The sequence below is a fragment of the Epinephelus fuscoguttatus genome, linkage group LG20, assembly GCF_011397635.1.
Source record: "Epinephelus fuscoguttatus linkage group LG20, E.fuscoguttatus.final_Chr_v1".
Lineage (NCBI taxonomy): Eukaryota > Metazoa > Chordata > Actinopteri > Perciformes > Serranidae > Epinephelus > Epinephelus fuscoguttatus.
Window position 1 is genome coordinate 32,091,130 of NC_064771.1, and position 19,831 is coordinate 32,110,960.

Genomic DNA, 19,831 nt, shown 5'->3' on the forward strand with positions numbered 1-19,831 from the left:
CTCCTTTCTCCTATATATTTTCTTCACCTCTCCCCTTTCATCTCCTCTCACCTCCTTTTTTCCTGTTTTCTCCTCTACTATTGTCTTCCATCTCTCCTCTATTTTTTGTCTCCTCACCTCCCTCCTCTCACCTTAAGATTTCCTCTCCTCTCCTTCATTCTTCCGTCCACATAATTTATTCTCCTTTCATCCCTCCTCTTTTCTCCTCCCATTTTCTCTCCTCCTGTTTCCCCCTCAACTCTATTTTCTTCCTATCCCATTTCTTTTCTCCTCTCCTCCTCCTCTATATTCCCCCCTTCTCTCCTCCTCTACTTTCTTCTTTCTTACCCCTCGCCTTCTCCCCCTCCTCTCTTCTCTCCTCTTTTATTTCCACCTCTACTCCATTTTCTCCTTTCCTCTCCTCTCTCATCTCTATCTTTCTCTCCTCTCTTTTTGTCCGTTTCTCCTCCTGTATCCTTTTCTCGTCTATCTTCATCTCCTCTTCTCTCCCTCATTCTTTTCTCCTCAATTCCGTCCTCTCCTCCTCTTTCCCTCTCACCTCTATCTTCCCCTCCGCTCCTCCACCCCTCCCTTCTCTCCTCCTCCGCCTCCTCTATTTTCTGTTTTTCTCTCCTCATCTTTTTCTTCCGTTCCTCTTTTCTCCTTTTTCTCTTCCTCATTTTTCATCTTTCTCTCCGCCACTACTCTATTTTCTTTCTCCCTCACCTTCTCCCCTTCCATTCTTTCTCCTCTCCTCTATTTCTTCCATTCCTTTCTTTTCTTCTCATCCTTTCCTCCTCCCCTATTTTGTCCTCTCCCCCTCCTTTTCTCCTCATCTCCTCTCTTTCCCCCTCTCCTCTACTTTCTCTCCATCCGCTCTTCTCTCCTTTCTTCTTTTTTCCTCCTCTCCTTTATAGTCTCCTTCTCTCCTTACTTTCCTCCCTCCCCTCTCTTTCTCCTTTCTCTTCCTCATTTTTCATCTTTCTCTCCGCCACTACTCTATTTTCTTTCTCCCTCACCTTCTCCCCTTCCATTCTTTCTCCTCTCCTCTATTTCTTCCATTCCTTTCTTTTCTTCTCATCCTTCCTCTCCCCTCCTTTCCTTGCGCACGCTCCCTCTCCTCTCCTCTCTTCTCCTTCTCCCCTTTATTTTCTTCTCTCCTTTATTTTCTCCTTCTCTCCTTACTCCCCTCCCCCTCCTCTCCTTTATAGTCTCCTTCTCTCCTTACTTTCCTCCCTCCCCTCTCTTTCCTCCTCACCTCTATCTTCCTGTTCTGTCTTTTCTCCTCTCCTCTTTTCCCCCTTTCCTTTATTTTCTCCTCCTCTCCTTACTCCTCTCTCCCTCCTCTCCTCTCTTTCCCCCAACCTCTATCTTCTTCTTCTCTTTTTTCTCGTCTTTTTCCCTCTCCTCCTATATTTTCTCCTCCTCTCCTTGTGCACGCTCCCTCTCCTTTCTTCTCCTTCTCCCCTTTATTTTCTTCTCTCCTTTATTTTCTCCTTCTCTCCTTACTCCTCTCCCCCTCCTCTCCTTTATTTTCTCCTCCTCTCCCCCTCCTCTCGTCTCTCCCTTATTTTCTCCTCTTCTCCTAACTCTTGTCTTCCTCTCCTCTCCCACTCCTCTCCTTTATTTTCTCCTCCTATCCTCCACTTTCCTCCCTCTCCTTACTCTTCTGCTCTCCCTCTCCTCCCTTCTCCTTCTCTCCTTTTTGTCTCCTCCTCTCTCTTATTTTCTCCTCCTCTCCTAACTCTTGTCTTCCTCTCCTCTCCCACTCCTCTCCTTTATTTTCTCCTCCTATCCTCCACTTTCCTCCCTCTCCTTACTCTTCTGCTCTCCCTCTCCTCCCTTCTCCTTCTCTCCTTTTTGTCTCCTCCTCTCTCTTATTTTCTCCTCCTCTCCTAACTCTTGTCTTCCTCTCCTCTCCCACTCCTCTCCCTTATTTTCTCCTCTTATCCTCCACTTTCCTCCCTCTCCTTACTCTTCTGCTCTCCCTCTCCTCCCTTCTCCTTCTCTCCTTTTTGTCTCCTCCTCTCTCTTATTTTCTCCTCCTCTCCCCCTCCTCTCCCTTATTTTCTCCTCCTCTCCTAACTCTTGTCTTCCTCTCCTCTCCCACTCCTCTCCCTTATTTTCTCCTCTTATCCTCCACTTTCCTCCCTCTCTTTACTCTTCTCCTCTCCTTCTCCTCCCTTCTCCTTCTCTACTTTCTTTTCTCCTCCTCTCCTCTCCTCCTTTAGTTTCTCCTTCTCTCCTTTCTATTCTTCTCCTCTCTTTACTCCTCTTCTCTCCCTTCTCCCCCTCCTCTCCTTTATTCTGTCCTCCTCTCCTTACTTTCCTCTCCCTCTCCTCTTTTTTCCTCCTTTCCTTTCTATTCTCCTCCTCTCCTTACTCCTGTCCTCTCTCCTCTCCCACTCCTCTCCCTCGTGCTTTCTGAATGAAGCCGTGGCCCCGCCCACTCCGTGTAAGAGCTTAATTATCATCTTTGACGGGAACTCGCGGAGCCTTAAATACCGCGTGCGCCTCGTGCACAGAGGGAGGACCTCACCAACTTATCCAGGCGGGCATCTCTGTCTCTGTCTCCTTATCGCGTGAGTCTTTCTAACCCTCCTCGCGCGTCTCTGACTTCATTTCCACGCGGACACTCACACACGCACACGGACCGACAGCATGCAGGTGTCTGTGGCGCTGCTCGTCTCCAGCTCGGTGCTGCTGCTGCTGCTCCAGGGATGCTGCACCGCCGTCAGGGGCTGGAGGGTACTAAAGAACGGGGGCACGGAGATCTTACCGGAGTACAGGGAGAATACTCGGACACCTCACGAGACGGTACTACCGGCGTTTAACGACGGCAACAACAACAACAACAACAACAACAACAGTATGAACAACAGGGCGAAGAGCGGCGGTAGGACGGCCAACACTGTCTCCTACAGTAAGTGCTCAAGTTTATTATATATTAAAATTAAAATACAGGTGACACGTTTGAGCTAGCTTATAAGGAAAATAAAGCCGGTGTAATATTTATATTATTTTTTTATATTTTATTTATTTTATTTGACCCTTAACTTGAGGCCTCGTGCGTAAAGTGTGTCACCCCGTAGCAAGCGACGTGCACAAAAGCGCGAGAGCGTTAAAAATTATTTTTAAATTATTAATATTAGTAGTATTATTAATTTATTATCATTATTATGCTATTATAATCAATTATTTTAATTTTTTCATTTTATTTTATTAAAAATATATTTTCTGTTTTAAATTTAAAAAAAAAGTCAATATTTGTTGGACTTGTGGTTCAGACTGTCATGTTGAGCTTGCAAAAAAAAATTAAAATAAAAATCTAAATTTTGTCCAAAAAAAAAAAAAGAATTGATAATAAAACTAAATAATACATTTGACAGGTTTTCCTGTCACTGAATTTTGTATTTTTTGGTCAAAATGGTTTCATTACACCTGATTGGCATTTCAAGAATTTAATCTTTTTGTTTTTTATTTATTTATTTCACCTTTATTTAAACAGTCCCATTGAGACTTAAAATCTTTTACATGAGACACCTGGCCGAGGTAGCAGCCAATCAAATTACATTTAAAATGCAACAAATACAATATAAAATCCACAAATCCACAATAAAACAACAGCTATTCAAACATGGTGGCACTTGTCTCCGTCACCACATTCTTTATGATGCCCTTGAATTCATGATGGATGTAAGTGTTTCTAATTCTAGATCTTTAGGTGCAGAGTAGGAGACTGTAGTTTTACCCATTATAGTTCCTTGTAGTGAAAAAGAATCACTTGCACAAAGACAACCCGCCTTCTCGTTTGACTTTCTCCTCACACCGATTCCCTGATTAAGAGCAGCTCTTGTGTGTGGGAAGTGTGTTTTCTTGCTTAATCCGCTGCCAGAGTCGAGGGTGGCGAGAGCGGCACATTCTTGTGGTTCCTTCCCGTACACAATCTGAAGTGGAGCGTTCACAGAGACATCGGGGCTCTTTTCACGTTGTCTTCCAGGTTATTTCCTCCTCTCTTTATACTATTAGTCAAGCTCTACTTACACTATAACCATTTGATTGCATCAACATGTCCACCAAACCCTGCAGTTTGTTCTTCAGGGGATGTCTTTTTTTTTGGAGTGTAGGGGGGGGGTTAGAAATTGCTTTTTAAATGCAACACTGCCTTCTGAGAATGATTCCCACCTGTGGCCTGTGTAGGTTCTGATCGAGCGGTGCGTGTAGAGCAATCTCACGCTCATGGATTCAACATGGGTGGTGCGATATTTTCACAGATTTCATTTAATCACGAGAACTCAGAGGAGGAGGAGATGATTGGTTGAATTAGAGGAGCAGCTGACAAAAGGAGGAATCAGCGAGTCAGGATGTGTTAGTGTGGCTGGTTTGTGTCCGCAAATCCACACATTAAACAATATCATGATCATTTTATTCTCTAAAAGTCTCCCAAAAAAAATGAGAGTGGAAAAGCACGTCCTCTTGTTTTCATATGGATAAGCAGCGTATGTGTTGAGGTTCACACAGGGAGACGAAATCTCCCGGATTATTCTCTTCATCCATCTCTCAGCTTTTGTCCCGGGGCGTCCTGCTCGTCCTCCCTGTGGGGGTCACAGCCGAGGCTTTGACCACTGCCTGGCTTCCCTCCAGCCCTCTCCCAGGGCTCGTCTCTCGCCGCCAAGGGAGCAGCACAGCTCACGCAACTGTACAGTAGTCTAGCGTGCAGGCCACCATCATTAGTAATGACTTTTTCAGGCTGACAGTGGAGAGCAGAACAGGAAATGTAGTGGAAAAGACACAGCGAGACTGGATTACAACAAACACTCGTTGAACAAGACAACCTGACTTCACTGCTGGTAATTGGTGCAAACCGCTGTCCAGTGCGCGCTGTAGGCATTGTGGTCCCTTCGGCGGCGGCCACAGAATAACACAAGATCAGGTTCTCATGGGGAGGAGAAAAAAAAGGAAGTCACCTCACATAAATCCTTTGTTCAGCCCTTTTTTGCAAAGAAAGCCACAGAGGAAAACAGATCCCTCACAGAGTGTATCATTTCTTAACCGACAGTTCCTTTGCCCCTTTTTTACACACTGCTTGTAAAAAAACACGGGACAATAACTCATGCGTGCGGCTGTTAAAAAGCTGCGGCTGAAGTGTTGGATTACAGGCCGAGCGCGTCGTCTCAAATCAGTCTGGCAGATGTCCAGTTTGTTCAGAACTGTACGGTTGCGTTAAAATAACCAGACAGCTATTTACTCCTCCATCACCACATACATTTCCTGAGGGCCGGCGCTGAATGCCAGCTTTTCCTTCCAGCCCAAACCTCCATTAGGTTTGATTGAGCTGTTTAATGGCCCTCTGGTCTGGATTTGCTATCAGCTGATTGCTGCCAGCTGGATCTCTTTGTCAAGCCCCATCGTCAGCTAATGATCGCACCATGAATCAAATTCAGAAACTCTGATATGATCTTCTCCTAAATGCACACATTGTTAAGTTATTTGTGAAAGTGCATTTTTCGGCTGCACTTTTGTGTCTCATAACATGTGAGGATCAGAGTGAAACGCTGCTGCCTGCTCCGTTTGTCTCTGGCTTGTGTTGTTTTCACCCACAATTGGAGAGTTCATGTTGAGATAAACAGAATCAGAGAAATTTGCACATACTGGAATCAGACACAGCTGCAGTGTCGAGGCAGTTAACCTGCAGAATGTCCACTCCAGCGTGCCGCACTTCAAAGTGTTTGTTTTGGGCTGAGGCCACGAGTGTAACTGTGATATTCTGCTCTTCAACCCAGGTGCCTCGGAGCTGAGCTGTCGGGAGCTGCGCTCCACCCGTTACATCACCGACGGGTCTTGCCGCAGTGCCAAGCCTGTGAAGGAGCTGGTGTGTTCGGGCCAGTGCATGCCGGCACACCTCATGCCAAACTCCATCGGCCGCGGCAAGTGGTGGAGGGGCAACGCTTCGGACTACCGCTGCATCCCGGCCCACTCCCGGACAAGGAGGGTCCAGCTGCAGTGTCCCAACGGCAACACTCGGACTTACAAAATCCGCATAGTCACCTCCTGCAAGTGCAAGCGCTTCAGGCCCCACCACAACCAATCAGAGGCCAAGGAGGTCCCCAAGACGCAACGCAACAAGAAGCACAGTCGTTTGTCTCAGGACCGGAGCAAGAACAACACGCCGACACTGACGGGCAACTCGTACTGATGCTCCTCGCCAGCATCAGAAGGACAAACACCAAAGCACACTCACACACACGTTACACAACACAACATATCTCCTCCAGATAGGGAGGAGATGCAAAAGAAATTTCAAAGAGAGCGAATGCATAAGCTAATTGCTGGGCTGGTTCTAAGTCATCAGTCTTTTCTTTTTCAGCCTCTTGTCAGCATATTTGTGAACGTTGCTGCTTATTTGCATGACAGAATGAGTCAGCGCCGGGGGCTCGCCACAACTGTGACTGGTCAGGAGATGTAGCACCGTGTTGGATCATATGAAACAAGTATCTGATCACCCCAGCAGCTCCAAACCTCCCAGGGCTCGTCCTCCACGCAAACAGATTTCATTTAATGAGAAGACCTCCCCGAGGCTTCGAGCCCATCTGTACAAACATCCAGCGGATGCAGAGTTACGCCACAGCACGGCCTCTGTTTAAAGCTGAAAAGGTGTATCTTCGCTCCAGAGTGGTTGTAATCCATCTCCTTTTGGCTGTGTGTGTGTGTGGAGGAGATGGTGGCAGCTCTGGGGGCTCTGACGGTGGGATGTTGACAGGGTTTTGAGAGGGCCCTGGCCTGCGCGGCGGTCCAGGCAGCTCTCTGACAGCCCACTAAAGGCCTCACTCATCAGGACAGCCCCACAGCACTCCCCACGCTGCTGCAGCCCCAACCAGGCCTGTCAGTTACAGCAGTTCCCACGACTAGATACAAAGAGTCAGGAGAGACAGAGAAACGGAGCGGAGAAGCAATTTTGACACCACGGGGGCACTGGACATTCCTGTGACTCCTCTTAATTACTAAATGAGCTCATTCCTGTGCTATTTGAGTCATAAAAAGCCATTTCCTCTAAACAGTTCCTGTTTGCTGGACAGAAAAAAAGTGCACATGTGTGTAGGAGGCATCAGAAAATTGAGCGTGGTTGTGTTGTTACCTAGGGGCAAAGCGTTCCTCCAGCACGCCCACACCGGAATTCTTTTGTAACGGGCCAAACAGAGCAGCGATCAACCATCCACTGCCAGAATCCATCCGTTGTGTTTGAGACACTTCCACTCCCTCTCTGCTCCCAGTCTGTAAATAGCTCAAACAGGAAACATAGGAATAATAATAGCATAATGGAAACAGTTTTTATCATTGTATTGACTGAATCTGGCCCCGCCGCAGACAACACAACCTCCTTCCTCAGCTATGGGACTGTATACTTCATGAAGAATACCCACGATGTTTCCGCATATTGTCCCTCGTTTTTTCTGCTCATATTGCTTCCTGATTATTGTTTTTGGTTGTCTAAACTGTACTGACAATGTTTGCATCTTTTCCCGATTATATGATTTGAAATAGCAACTGGAAGAGGTTTGTCGTGGAAGCTGCAACCCAGTGGCCTGAACAAATGTTGGCATAGTACGTTTCTGCAAACCATGGACACGTTACACATTTGTACGTTATTATGTAGAGGATATACTGAAACTTTACGTGTCTTCAAGAACGCTGTGGTCAAAGTGTGGTTATATTTAGGCACAAAAACACCTTGGTTATGGAGAAGATCATGTTTCGGCTTAAAATACCACAATCCTGGCAGAGAAGGCAGCAATGTTTCGGTAAAAAACAACCAATTTTCGTAGCACTATCCCCACTGGAAATGCAGTGATGTAATGGTTGAAAAACAACTGCTTTTCATGCCACTATCTTGGCAGGAAACGCAGCGATGACCTGGTAAAAACAAGTAATTTTTTTTCATTGTCCCAGGTAGAAATGCAGCAATGTCTAGGTAAAAAAATTTTTTGTTTTTTGTGGCTCTATCCTGGCAAGAACTGTGGTGATGTTTTGGTAAGAAATGCCCACTTTTTGTGGCACAATTCCAGCAGGAAATGTGGGGATTTCTTCAACTGTTTTTGTGGCACAATCCTGGCTAGAAATGCAGGGATGTCATGGTATAAAACAACTGCTTTTTGTGGCAGGATCTTAGCAGTAAACCGTGAAATCTCGGTAAAAAACAGCCGCTTTGGTAGCACTGTCCCAGCAGGCAATGCGGCAATTTCTCGGTAATAAACAACCACTTTCCGTGGCACTATACACGCTTGAAATGCAGCAGTGTCTCGGTAAAAAACTGGCGCATTTTGTGGCTCTATCCTGGCAAGAGCTGCGGCGATGTTTTGGAAAAAAAACAACCATTTTTCGTAGCACAATCCCGACTGGAAACGCAGCAATGTCACACTAAAAAAAAGCTGCTTTTCACGGCACTATACTGGCAGGAAACGTGGTGATGTTTCCATGGCACTATGAAAAAACAGCAACAGATTGCTAAGAAAGTGTGTTTAGTGGCTAAAAAGCAGCTGGAAACACATCAAAGTCTAAATAAAACACAATCTGTCTCATGTTTGTTGGTCTCAAACGGTTGTCTGCAGTTTGGCAGTCATCTCGCCTCCATCCCCTCCACCTACCAATGACAAAGTCATCTCATATACTACGTCAGAGATGTTGATACGATACATATAAAACGTACAAATGTAACATGTGGATTGCAGAAACGTACAGTGCCAACATTTCCCGTGGCGGCTGGGCTGTACGCTGAGAGCTGTGATTGTACATATCATACCTGTGTGGTTCCACTGCAGCGGCGCCCTCACCTGATGGGGTGTTTAAAGAGACGCAGGGAGGGGCCGGGTTGTTTCCTGCAGACACAAAAGAAGGACTGTTATAAAGAATGAACTGCATATTTATTTTTTATTTCCACATTTAAATTATTTATGCAACCTTTTGTAGTAAATGATAGCCATTATTGTCATATAGTATGATAGAGACTGTGGAGAATGAGAAACTGTACAGAACATGAATAAAGTAAAGGCAGATATATTTGAAAGAGACGGCGTATTTGTTATCATTTTATTTCAATGTGATGTATTTATGAGCAGCATATCGACATTTAATAAATGGTTTATAACAGTGTAATGTAGATGTACACAGACGTGGTTTAACTCCGTCTGTGGGAACCCATAGGCAGGATGTTTATTAAAGTGATAGTTCAGGTTTTTGGACATGAAGTTGTGTGAAACGCTGACCATCTGTAGCTCTGATGTGACGGTGTCACTACTCTCAACGAGCCTCCTGCTCTGAGAAATGGCCCGTAGCTTACCGGAGAAAAAGTAGTTCTGAAGATGTACAGGGGACACGTAACCAAAAGGTTTTAAGCTACAAAAAAGTATGCATGTGTTTTGATAGACTGTTTCAATAATTTTAAAACATCCCTGCATTACGTCAGACCTTGCTATCAATTGGGACTATTTTCTGGCCAGTATCACTCCGCCGTGCAGGCCCGCAAGACAGCACGGCAACAGAAATCAATCAGACAGTTCATCACCACGCCGTGCAGGTGCGCAGGATAGCAACGGCTAACGAAAACTTCATCGGCTGTTTCCAACAGAGAACCAGTAGGCTATTATTAGTGAGGAAGAAGATGTACTAGCCCAATATATACCTACTACTACAGCGCAAACACCGGCTCAGGCTCACGACACACCCTCGTCAGCTGCTGTAGGTAAACAGAGGAATACCAAAATGCTGCGAAGTTGTGATTTCCCCAGCTGTGGGAATAAAAACATTGCCGGCTCCCAATTCCATCGGTTTCCTGTTACAGATGTAACCCGTAGGCAACTTTGGCTAACCCACCACCAGAACAAAGCAGAGACTGGTCATAATCACATATGACTTCACATTTCTATGTGACTGATTACTCATGTCACGGATTTAGCAGTTCGCCTAATATAATAAACTAAATGGCTACGGTAAAACGAGGCCGCGTATAATGTACTCTCCACAACACAACAGGCTATTAGTTCAATCAAACATTTTGTTTTACAGACAGTCAGTTACAGACATCGTTATATAGACTGGTATTAGGTAATATATCTCTCTTTGGGCACAGCAGTGCGGAAATTGCGTTTTCTCTGTCCGTCGGGATCTGTGGGCAGCTGAGGTGAGCTTGACATAAGCGCAGTTGCTTCACCCTCGCCGACTTGGTAGCGAGGTTCATCCCAGTTGACACAAGCCCAAGTTGCCTACAGGTTACATCTGTAACAGGAAACCGATGGAATTGGGAGCCGGCGATGTTTTTATTCCCACAGCTGTTCGCACCATTTTGGTATTCCTCTGTTTACCTACAGCAGCTGTAGTAATAGGTACATATAGGGCTAGTACATCTTCTTCCTCACTAATAATAGCCTACTGGTTCTCTGTTGGAAACAGCCGATGAAGTTTTCGTTAGCCGTTGCTATCGTGCGCACCTGCACGGCGTGGTGATGAACTGTCTGATTGATTTCTGTTGCCGTGCTGTCTTGCGGGCCTGCAGGGCGGAGTGATACTGGCCAGAAAATAGTCCCAATTGATAGCAAGGTCTGACGTAATGCAGGGATGTTTAAAATTATTGAAATAGTCTAACAAAACACATGCATACTTTTTTGTAGCTTAAAACCTTTTGGTTACGTGTCCCCCGTACATCTTCAGAACTACTTTTTCTCCGGTAAGCTACGGGCGATTTCTCAGAGCAGGAGGCTCGTTGAGAGTAGTGACACCGTCACATCAGAGCTACAGATGGTCAGCGTTTCACACAACTTCATGTCCAAAAACCTGAACTATCACTTTAATGTATTTATGCACAATTTTGAGGTACTTGTATTTTACTTTTTTCTTCGATATTTTGGAGAAAAACGTACTTTTCACATTTATTTGACACCTTTAATAACTTTGCAAAGTCAGATTATTGACTCAAAACATAAAACAACTAATAAATTATTATGTATTTTTATAGACCGAGCTACTGGTAGTGTCTAAAGTGATTAAAATTAACACATTAATGCATCAATATTCCAGTTATATACATTATTTTTGAAATGGGCCATTCTGCAAAACAGGTACTTTTATTTTTGGTACTTGAAACAGTATTTCTGCACTGTGGTATTCCTACTTTTACTTTAGTTTAAGGTCTGAGTACTTCCTCCACCGCTGCCAGTAGGCGGAGGCTGGTGCATAAACATATAATGAATGACAGTTTTATTAACATAAAATATGTCCTCACAGGAGAAGTCAGCAAATACCGTACATTAATAAACACTTAAAATGTCCTTATATCTGTTTACAACTACAGGGGTGTAAGTTTGGTTTCAAGATTGGAGGACACACATATAAAACCAGAACAGTTTGAGCGTTCAGCACTTAATGTACTAAGTGTTCTGCATCTGTTTATGGTGGAAATATCTTTAATTTTGTCAAAATAAAAGTCCTCCGCTACTTTCATGTTTTTATTGGAGGCGGGGACAAATGCACATGTTCTTAATATTGGGTCCACTGTGTAAGATTTAAGGGGTTTAGTGGTTTCTAGTGGTGAAGATTGCAAACCAGCTGGAACTTCTCCCGGTTAGAATTCGCAGACGGCCTGCTTGCCCGGCACCTGTAAATGTGTGCTCACCTATTTTCCCAACTAACTTAATGTATGCTCACCTTAGGAGGTTTTTACCAGGCGTGGAAGTGACCCTTCGCTAAGACCCGCCCCCAGACACAGAGTGGTCAATCATAGAGTAGCATTAGGCCGGCTCAGACCAGGGTTCAACATCACAGCTGTGCTCCGTTGTTTCAGATTTCCTTCATTTTCAGGCTGGTTTTGTGGATGTGGAGCTAAATGTTGTGCCTGGGGCACGTCGTGTATTAATGATACTCGTTACCTGGAGAGGTTGGAAAAAGGTATACGTTTCTTCCCTGTTCCAAAACCAAAATCAAACCCTGGAAAGTGTAGGGTTAGCTAGCTAGCTACTGAAGATATAGCCTACTGAATGTATACACATGCTGCTTTTGCTTTGTAGTGATTATAACAGTGAAACAAAGACCGACCCTGCTGTACAGGAACCAGTGAAGGGAAGCAGGGAAACTTTGCTGATATTCAACCAGCTGTGTGTCATCACATGAACGTTGTTTGACTTCCCCCAGAGATCCCTGAGGTCCAGGTGCTGGCAGCAGCCAAACACCGTTCATCTGCACACACTGTGATGCCACACAGCTGGTTCAATATCAGCAAAGTTTCCCTTTATATTCATTGTCTTGTGTGGCGATCAGCAGTGATGTGGTGGTTCACTTTTACACTGTGATCTGTAGCCTATAGTTCGGCTTTAGCTTCTAACTATCTTTGTCTTTTTAACCTGTTGTTGCTGCTGAGTCAGTTTGACATCCTGGATATATCCTTCAAACACAGACTGTAGACCCCTCTGTCTGCTTCTCTCTGGAATCACTCTTTCATTTCTCCAAAAATATGATAATATTTCATCAGGGAGTGCAGTTAGTTACAGTGTGGGCTCCATGCTTACTGCGACAGCTTGTCGGACCATCACAAAGGGGCGGGGCTTAGCAAAAGGTAAGTTATCCGCAGAGGTCTCTTGTTCTCCAAAACACACAGTCCAGTTGATTTAAACCTCTAGAAACACTGAAAAAAAGTTGTTTTGTGTTTTAAAAAATCAATGGCTCTATCTATAACCAGTGTTTGGTTTGTCTGTTCCGGGCTACTGTAGAAACATGGTGGTGCAACATGGTGGACTCTTTAGATGAGGACCTGCTGCCTATGTAGATATAAATGGCTCATTCTAAGGTAACTTAAACACACCTTTCTGCCAATATACCCCCCTAAATCCCACACACTGGACCTTTAAGTGTTTAAATAATGTTTAGAATAGTGAAGTGTCACTGTGTATTTGTAGCGTGTATTTGTGGGAAATCTCTGATGTCTGTCTAAAGAGATTCAGTCAACAAGGAAGTTGAGGTTTGCCACTGTTGGGAGCGTCTGCACGGCTTTGCAAAAGCAGCAGACAAAGAGGAATCTTCACTCTAGAGATCTCCAAGATTTCTTTGTTTATGAGGATGGATACGAGCCACAGTCATCATTCACCACCATTCCTCTCCGCCTCTCCTCCCTCAAGGCTTCAGGCTTGATGCACTGCGTGTTTGAGAGTTCACAACGCGTCCCGCTTTGCTGTCTTCGAGCGCTCTGTGGATGCCTGTCATATCTGGAGCGCACTTGCCAATAGCACTGCCAGCGCTCGCTGAAGCGTTGGACTCGCAGTCAAACAGAGAGTTATGCAACCCAGGCACAGAGAAGGTACCAGACTCAATGAGGTGTTTATGCTGAGTTTTATCTGCAAATGTTATTTTTAATCACCGGGACAAGAGCTCCCTCAGAGCGCCAAATAAACTTAAACACAAAACAGAAAATCACTGTGGCAACTGTGGCTGCGAGCTTGTCTTTTGTCGTGCCAATGGAGAACAGTAGATATTAAATTTCACTACATCATCCATAATGTGCAGTCATTATGTCATTTTCAAGCGCTGCTTTCCAAGAGAGAACAGACATGCCATGCTTTTACTCAGGCAGCGAGCATGGAAGAAGTTTCCCAAGAAAGTCAGGCACACATACTTAAATGCAGTGCGTGAACAGTACCTTAATATATCGATACTGACAAAGCATCTGCCCCGTGTTACTGCGTGCACACACTGCGACCTGCAGGTGACCCTCACAGACCTGGGGAGGTGCACGAGCAGTCAGGCATGATCTATTCCCAACAAATGTAACAAGTCTACGACACTTCGCTCAGGCCCCGACCTAAGTGTCATCGATGCAGTTTTGAATACCAGGTGCAGGAGTCCCCGAGGATCCCTGCGCTGTTACAGGACTCAATTAGGTACGCACAGCGCCAAACACTTCCTGATGACTCATGGCTTCTATATGGAATATTTATAGAACTGACATACTGACCACAATAAATGATTACTGGCGTCCAAATGTGGGAACAGAAACGATACGACTGCTCTGTAGGGCTGCTGTGGTTGAACACACCTTCAGTCACACTCAATGTGAACCTTATCTTTCAACTGGTTCTAACCTGTTAAAGTGATTTCACTGTTGCAGACAAACTTCCTATGTCGGAATAAAATCATGACAGTTTTACCTCAGTTGTTGCACACTCTTGTTATCTTTATTGTTTTGTGTAAGGTGGTCGAAAAACTGTGTAGGATTTAGGGGGATTTAGAGGCATCTAACAGTGAGGATTGCAGATTGCACCCAGCTGAAACTTCTCCCGGTTAGGATTCCTTCAGTTGTTCAAGAGGTTTTTAACAGCCGAATTATCTGCAGAAGTCTCTTCCTCTCCAAAACAAACAGACCAGGTGATTATAATCAGTTAAAACACTGAATAAAACAGCTTCATGTTACAAATGAATGTTTTTTCAAAGCTGTTTGGCATGTCAGAGATGGGCCGCTAGCCCAGCACCTGCTAATATGTGCGCTTCTTTTTTCTCTGATAACTTAAGATCAAGATGTTCAGGAGGTTTTTACTGGGAGCTGAATTATCTGCAGAGGCCTCTTCTTCTCCAAAACAAACACACCAGGTGATTATAATTAGTAAAACCAGTGAATACAGCAGTTTCACATTACACATCAGTGTTTCTCTCTTACCTCGTGCGTCACATTCCAGATGGCCTGGTTGCCCGACACCTCTAAATGTGTGATAACTTAATGTGTGCTCTCCTTACTTATGATTGAGACTTTCAGGGGTTTTTACCTGGAGCTGAATTATCCGCAGAGGTCTCTTCCTCTGGTGATTTAAAACTGGTAAAACCACACAAAAAAAGCAGTTTCATGTTAAAAACGCCATGTTTTTCTGAAGCTCTCACAGAGAAGGGGCTTCTAACTATGGTTGCTGACATGAAACGCCAACTGTCCTATCTAGGGCCAGTGTTTGGTTTGTCTGTTCTGGGCTACTGTAGAAACATGGCAGTGCAACATGGCGATCTCCGTGGACGAGGACCTGCTCCCTGTGTAGCTCCCATTTCTGATTTAAAGTGATAAAAACACTGAATAAAACGGTTTAACATCAAAAATAAAAGTGGTTTTCCAAAGCTCGAATCAAGGAGGGGCCTCTAACTACTGTGGCTGACCAAAAAATGGTAAAATGCAAAAACACGAAAATGTGAATTGCCCCATCCAGAGGCCAGTGTTTGCTCGTTTTTGGGCTACTGAAGAAACATGGTGGTGCAACATGCCGATCTCCGTAAATGAGGACTTGCTCACTACGTGGTTATATGCAGCTCATTCTTAGGTAACTAAAACACAGTGATTCGTACTTTTTGGTGATTATACCCAGAAGAAAACTTATCATATTTAATTTCTACCAATATTTACCCCTAAATCCTAAATGCTGGCCCTTTAATTAAGCGTCTAGATGAGCTCAGGGCTACATTTTAGCCTCACGAGAAGGACATGGTTATTGTTTTGTGGTGAAGACTGCAATAAAGCCATTGTAAGTGAATGGCACCCAAACTCCTCACTATCCTTCCATCCGCAGAGTGGTCTGGGCCGCTAGAAGCTACAGCTACCAGCTAATAACGAGCACAGCTAAATTAATGCAAATAAGCCAGTGTGTTCCCGACTACGGTCCGGGGCCAGCAAGTTGTCACTGAGAGAGGTAACTGACGTGAACAAGTCTGTTTTTAATTTGCCGTGTATCTGACTCACCAACCAGCGCTCAACACCTAATTTTTTACTCCTACTAAAATATCACAGCTACCAAAACAGGCTGGTATTGAGTTGATGTGACAAAATTAAAAATGTAGTTTATCTTATGGATTATATTGATGCCGAATTGACAAGAATACTGTCGCCTTTTATCTTGTGTTTCTAGAGTTGTGTGTTTTTGAGGACACGCAAGGATTTGTTAAAACGTCATATTTCTTTAAGGGAGTTTGGTGTAATATTTTCCACCAGAAGCAGGATGGGAGATAATCTCAAAAGGAATCTAGTTGTAGTCTTAAAAATACTCAAATATTGACCCTGCGAGATCCCCAGTCTTTGCCAAATCCTACAGCGTGACTTAAAACTCACACTGTCTTTAGATATGAGGGGGTGTTTCAGAGTCCTCTATGGTAGCCTTGAGATAATGACTGTTTCCCAGCAGAGCTCCATCCTGCTCTCAGCGCAGTGAGAATCTCCATCTCGCCACGTCTTCATTCTGACTCTGCTGACGGAGGAAAAAAGACCTACGTGGAGTAAATGTTGCACAAATGCATGTTTCTGTTCCTTCCTTTGAACTCCCATAATGGAACGGTGAAATATCTAATTTCAGCTTTGCGCAGTGCAAAGCTTATTGTTTAGCGCATAGCCAGAAAGTTGTCTAGAAGGAAGCCACTTGAATGGCTTAAGCACTGTCAACACAGACCTAACTCATGTTCTGCCAAATGCAGAGGAGACAGTCAAATAAAATAGATTGTATATCATCTGCAAATAAAGAGGTCCTTGACTGATGTGTGTTTTTGCCAGTGGTATCCGTCTTACAAAAGCAAAGCGAGTCTCTTCTGTTGACTGCGAGGAAACCGCCAGTGGAAACTGACTTGAGGTGACATTCATAGCATGTGAAGCACTTTCTCTCACATGCCAAAAACTAACCCCTATAAAACTCTTTAAAGTGTTGTGTTTCTGGTCAGCTGCCCGCGCACTCCAATTGCTTAACAATGTTGTAGCCTGTCCAAGACGTTTATTGAGATGGAATATATTTACTGAACTTACTAGAACACATAATTTTCAAGACCTTCGTCAAGGATTACATAAATGCCTCTACACCCCGGTAGTTTCACCTCCGGGCCTTCGAGTCAAACTTTTCCAGGAGCGGATATTATTGCTCAAGTCAAACACATGTGGACGATGACGGATGTAGTCGGAGACGGATGTTTGCGCTCCTCCAACCACTCCCTTATCAGGTCATGTGCGCTAATAGCTTAAAACAAATGGAAACCAGAAGAGATGTCTGGCGGCCTAAGAGGAAAGAGGAACGCGGAAAAGTTCAGCTAATTTTGTGTTCCTCAAACGACGCAGGGCTTTGGAAGGTGGATAGTGTTTCCTGCAGGCTGCGAGTTTAATTCTCAGCAGGGAAGGGAGAAGCTGGGGTCAGGACAGAGGCGAGACCAAAGACGTCCTCCTGTGTTAAAGTCAGCATCCAGACTGCATCTTAGTAAGTGATCCATGTTGTTATTCGCCGTTCTGGGCGAATCTAAGACGAAACAGACCGTCTCTGCATCGGCACAGAGATGTAGAAGTGGATGACACTTTTCTGGAGATGGACAGTAGCACCACAAGGGTCAGGGGGCTTCAACTGAGCCATGTAAGCCCCAGTCTCTCAGCCGCGGCCAGGCATGTAGAGAGGCGAGCCAACCATATGTGCTCGGGACAACAGGAGGTGCAGAGGATAGGAAACAGGGCTGTCGACAAACAATTCTAAACAACTGCAGCAAGCCCCAAGGTTGTGGAGGCAGAATGCATTTCCTTGCTTAATCATCACCTTATGGACTCTGTGTCTGACAGAAATATAGTTCAGTTCTGGGATAAAAAAAGTGCTCAATAACTTTTTTGTTTTTGGTCGTGGATACTTCCCAACAATTCTAGACACTTAAAGGTCCCATGTCATGCTCATGTTCAGGTTCATACTTGCACTCTGGGTTTCTACTAGAACATTTTTACGTACTTTAATGGTGAAAAATCACCTTATTTTTCTCGTACTGTCTGGCTGTATATACCTGTATTCAACTTGTGTCTAAAACAGTCCATTTTAGCACCTGTCTCTTTAAGCCGCCCTCCAAAAAGCCCAATCTGCTCTGATTGGTCAGCATTTTCAGGTCTCAAACATCTGCACTCTCAACGTCTCTGTATCATCATTGCGGCTGGGAATGAGAGATCCTATCTTCACGTTATGTATATATGTATGGAAGCAAATAAGAGACATAAATATTTGATTTATTTTTAACTTTTAAACTTTTTAATTGGGTTTTACAGGACTATACAACATTTGTATCGAAGACATTCACTTTTTATAGTGTGTCGTCAGGGAACAAAGACGTATCTTTTATATAGAAATGGGTAACATTCGAATTTTAACAGCCACTCAATACCTAACATTGGAATTTAAACACTAAATTCATAGCACTGAAATATTTTACTCTGAAAACCATGTTTCTGAAATTATTTCTTCTGAATTTAGGTCCAACTCTTTGTTAGAAATATAAAAAATATCAATTAGAAATTAGAATTAGAAATATAAAAAATTTTTGATTTGCAATTTCAAAAGCTTAATATGATTTTTTTTTTCAAAGCTCACAAATTCAGATCCAAAAATTCAAGATTTATAATTTCAATAAATAAATAAAATGAAACAAAAAATAGATTCAGGTTGCTCAAAATTGGTCAAATTTAGATCAAGAAATTCAAGCTGAAAAAATTTAAAATAGAAAATCAGTAAAATTTGATTGGTCAAAACATTCAGGCTCAATTGCCTAGCCTGCTCTGGCCCTGACATTGTTATTTAAAAAAAAAAAAAAAAAAAAAATTAACTTGAATTTTTTAGATCTGGATTTGACCAATCGAATTTGAGCACTTAGAATAATTTTATTTTTATTTTTATTCATTTATTTTTGAAGTACTAAATTTTGAATTTTTGTATCAGAATTCGTGAGCACTGAATTTTTTTTAACTCAAGCTTTTGAAATTGCAAATCAAGAAATTTCATGATCTAATTTTGAGATTTTAGATACATGGTTTTCAAAGTAAAATATCACAGTGTTATGAATTTGATGGTGTTTAAATTTCAATATTAATTTTATAGAGGCTGTTTAAATTCAAATTCAAATACTTAAATTTGCTTCCATAAAGTTGTGACATCACAGTTTCATGGAAGTCCTGACGGATCGTTTACAGGCACAGTTTCTACATGTGGAGCAGGGGCGTAAATATAGACAGTGCAGGCAGTGCGATTGGACTGGGGCCCCTGGGATGGAGGGGCCAAAAGAGTGCCCTTGCAAATGATTCAGATTGTCACGTTGGAAATAAAAAAGAATATTATTAATTTTAAAATGGTGCCATTTGGTTTTCTTTTTTATTTTATTTTCTGAAATAGTCAGTAGATATCTAAAAAAAATAACATGCTATTTTTCATATGAGCTCTAAAATCAAAAATATACTTTAAAAACTATTCAATTAAATGATTAATGTCCTGCTTTCTTTGCTATTTTTGTCCAATGTCAAGACTCTTTTTGTATCAAAACAATACGTGCACGATAGCGTGCACTAAGGCCCGTCGCGCCACTTCCTTACACTATTGATGTGGACTGAGCGTTCTGATATTTTCTCAGTATTTATACAGCACCCATACCTGCTTTATAAAACAAAAAAGACATGTAAATCTGACTTTTTTACAACATGGGACCTTCAAACAGGATGAAGATGATGTCTGGTGTAAGTGGTGTTCACTTTGTGGCATGTGTGTGTTATTTTGTGTGCGACCGAGGGGGCACGTAAAGGCCAGTCTACCACGTGTAGTTTGGAGAGTTTACACAACCTGTCATTCAGTAATTATCCTGAGGTCAATGAAACTGACGACTCAAGGAGAGCTGACATAAGCAAGGTCAATGCCTGCACACACAAAAGCAATTAAAACGTCTGTCCGCATTTGACAAGTTATAAACTGTTATGTCGTTCATGTTCAACAGTGAAACTGCAAATCTTAATTTTAAAAAGCATGAATAAGGTTTTACAGCAAAGGTATTTCCTCCTGCCAACACAGAGAGACGTCTGGGT

At 43.3% G+C, this 19,831-nt stretch overlaps 1 protein-coding gene across 1 annotated transcript; it reads left to right on the top strand.

Annotated features, from left to right (window-relative positions):
* Nucleotides 1-2,469: 2,469 nt before the first annotated feature.
* Nucleotides 2,470-9,023, top strand: sost (sclerostin). Its single transcript, XM_049564475.1, has 2 exons — nucleotides 2,470-2,902; nucleotides 5,763-9,023. The coding sequence occupies exons 1-2, from the start codon at nucleotides 2,641-2,643 to the stop codon at nucleotides 6,173-6,175; spliced, it is 675 nt and encodes a 224-aa protein (XP_049420432.1). The 5' UTR covers nucleotides 2,470-2,640; the 3' UTR covers nucleotides 6,176-9,023.
* The last annotated feature ends 10,808 nt before the right edge of the window (nucleotides 9,024-19,831 follow it).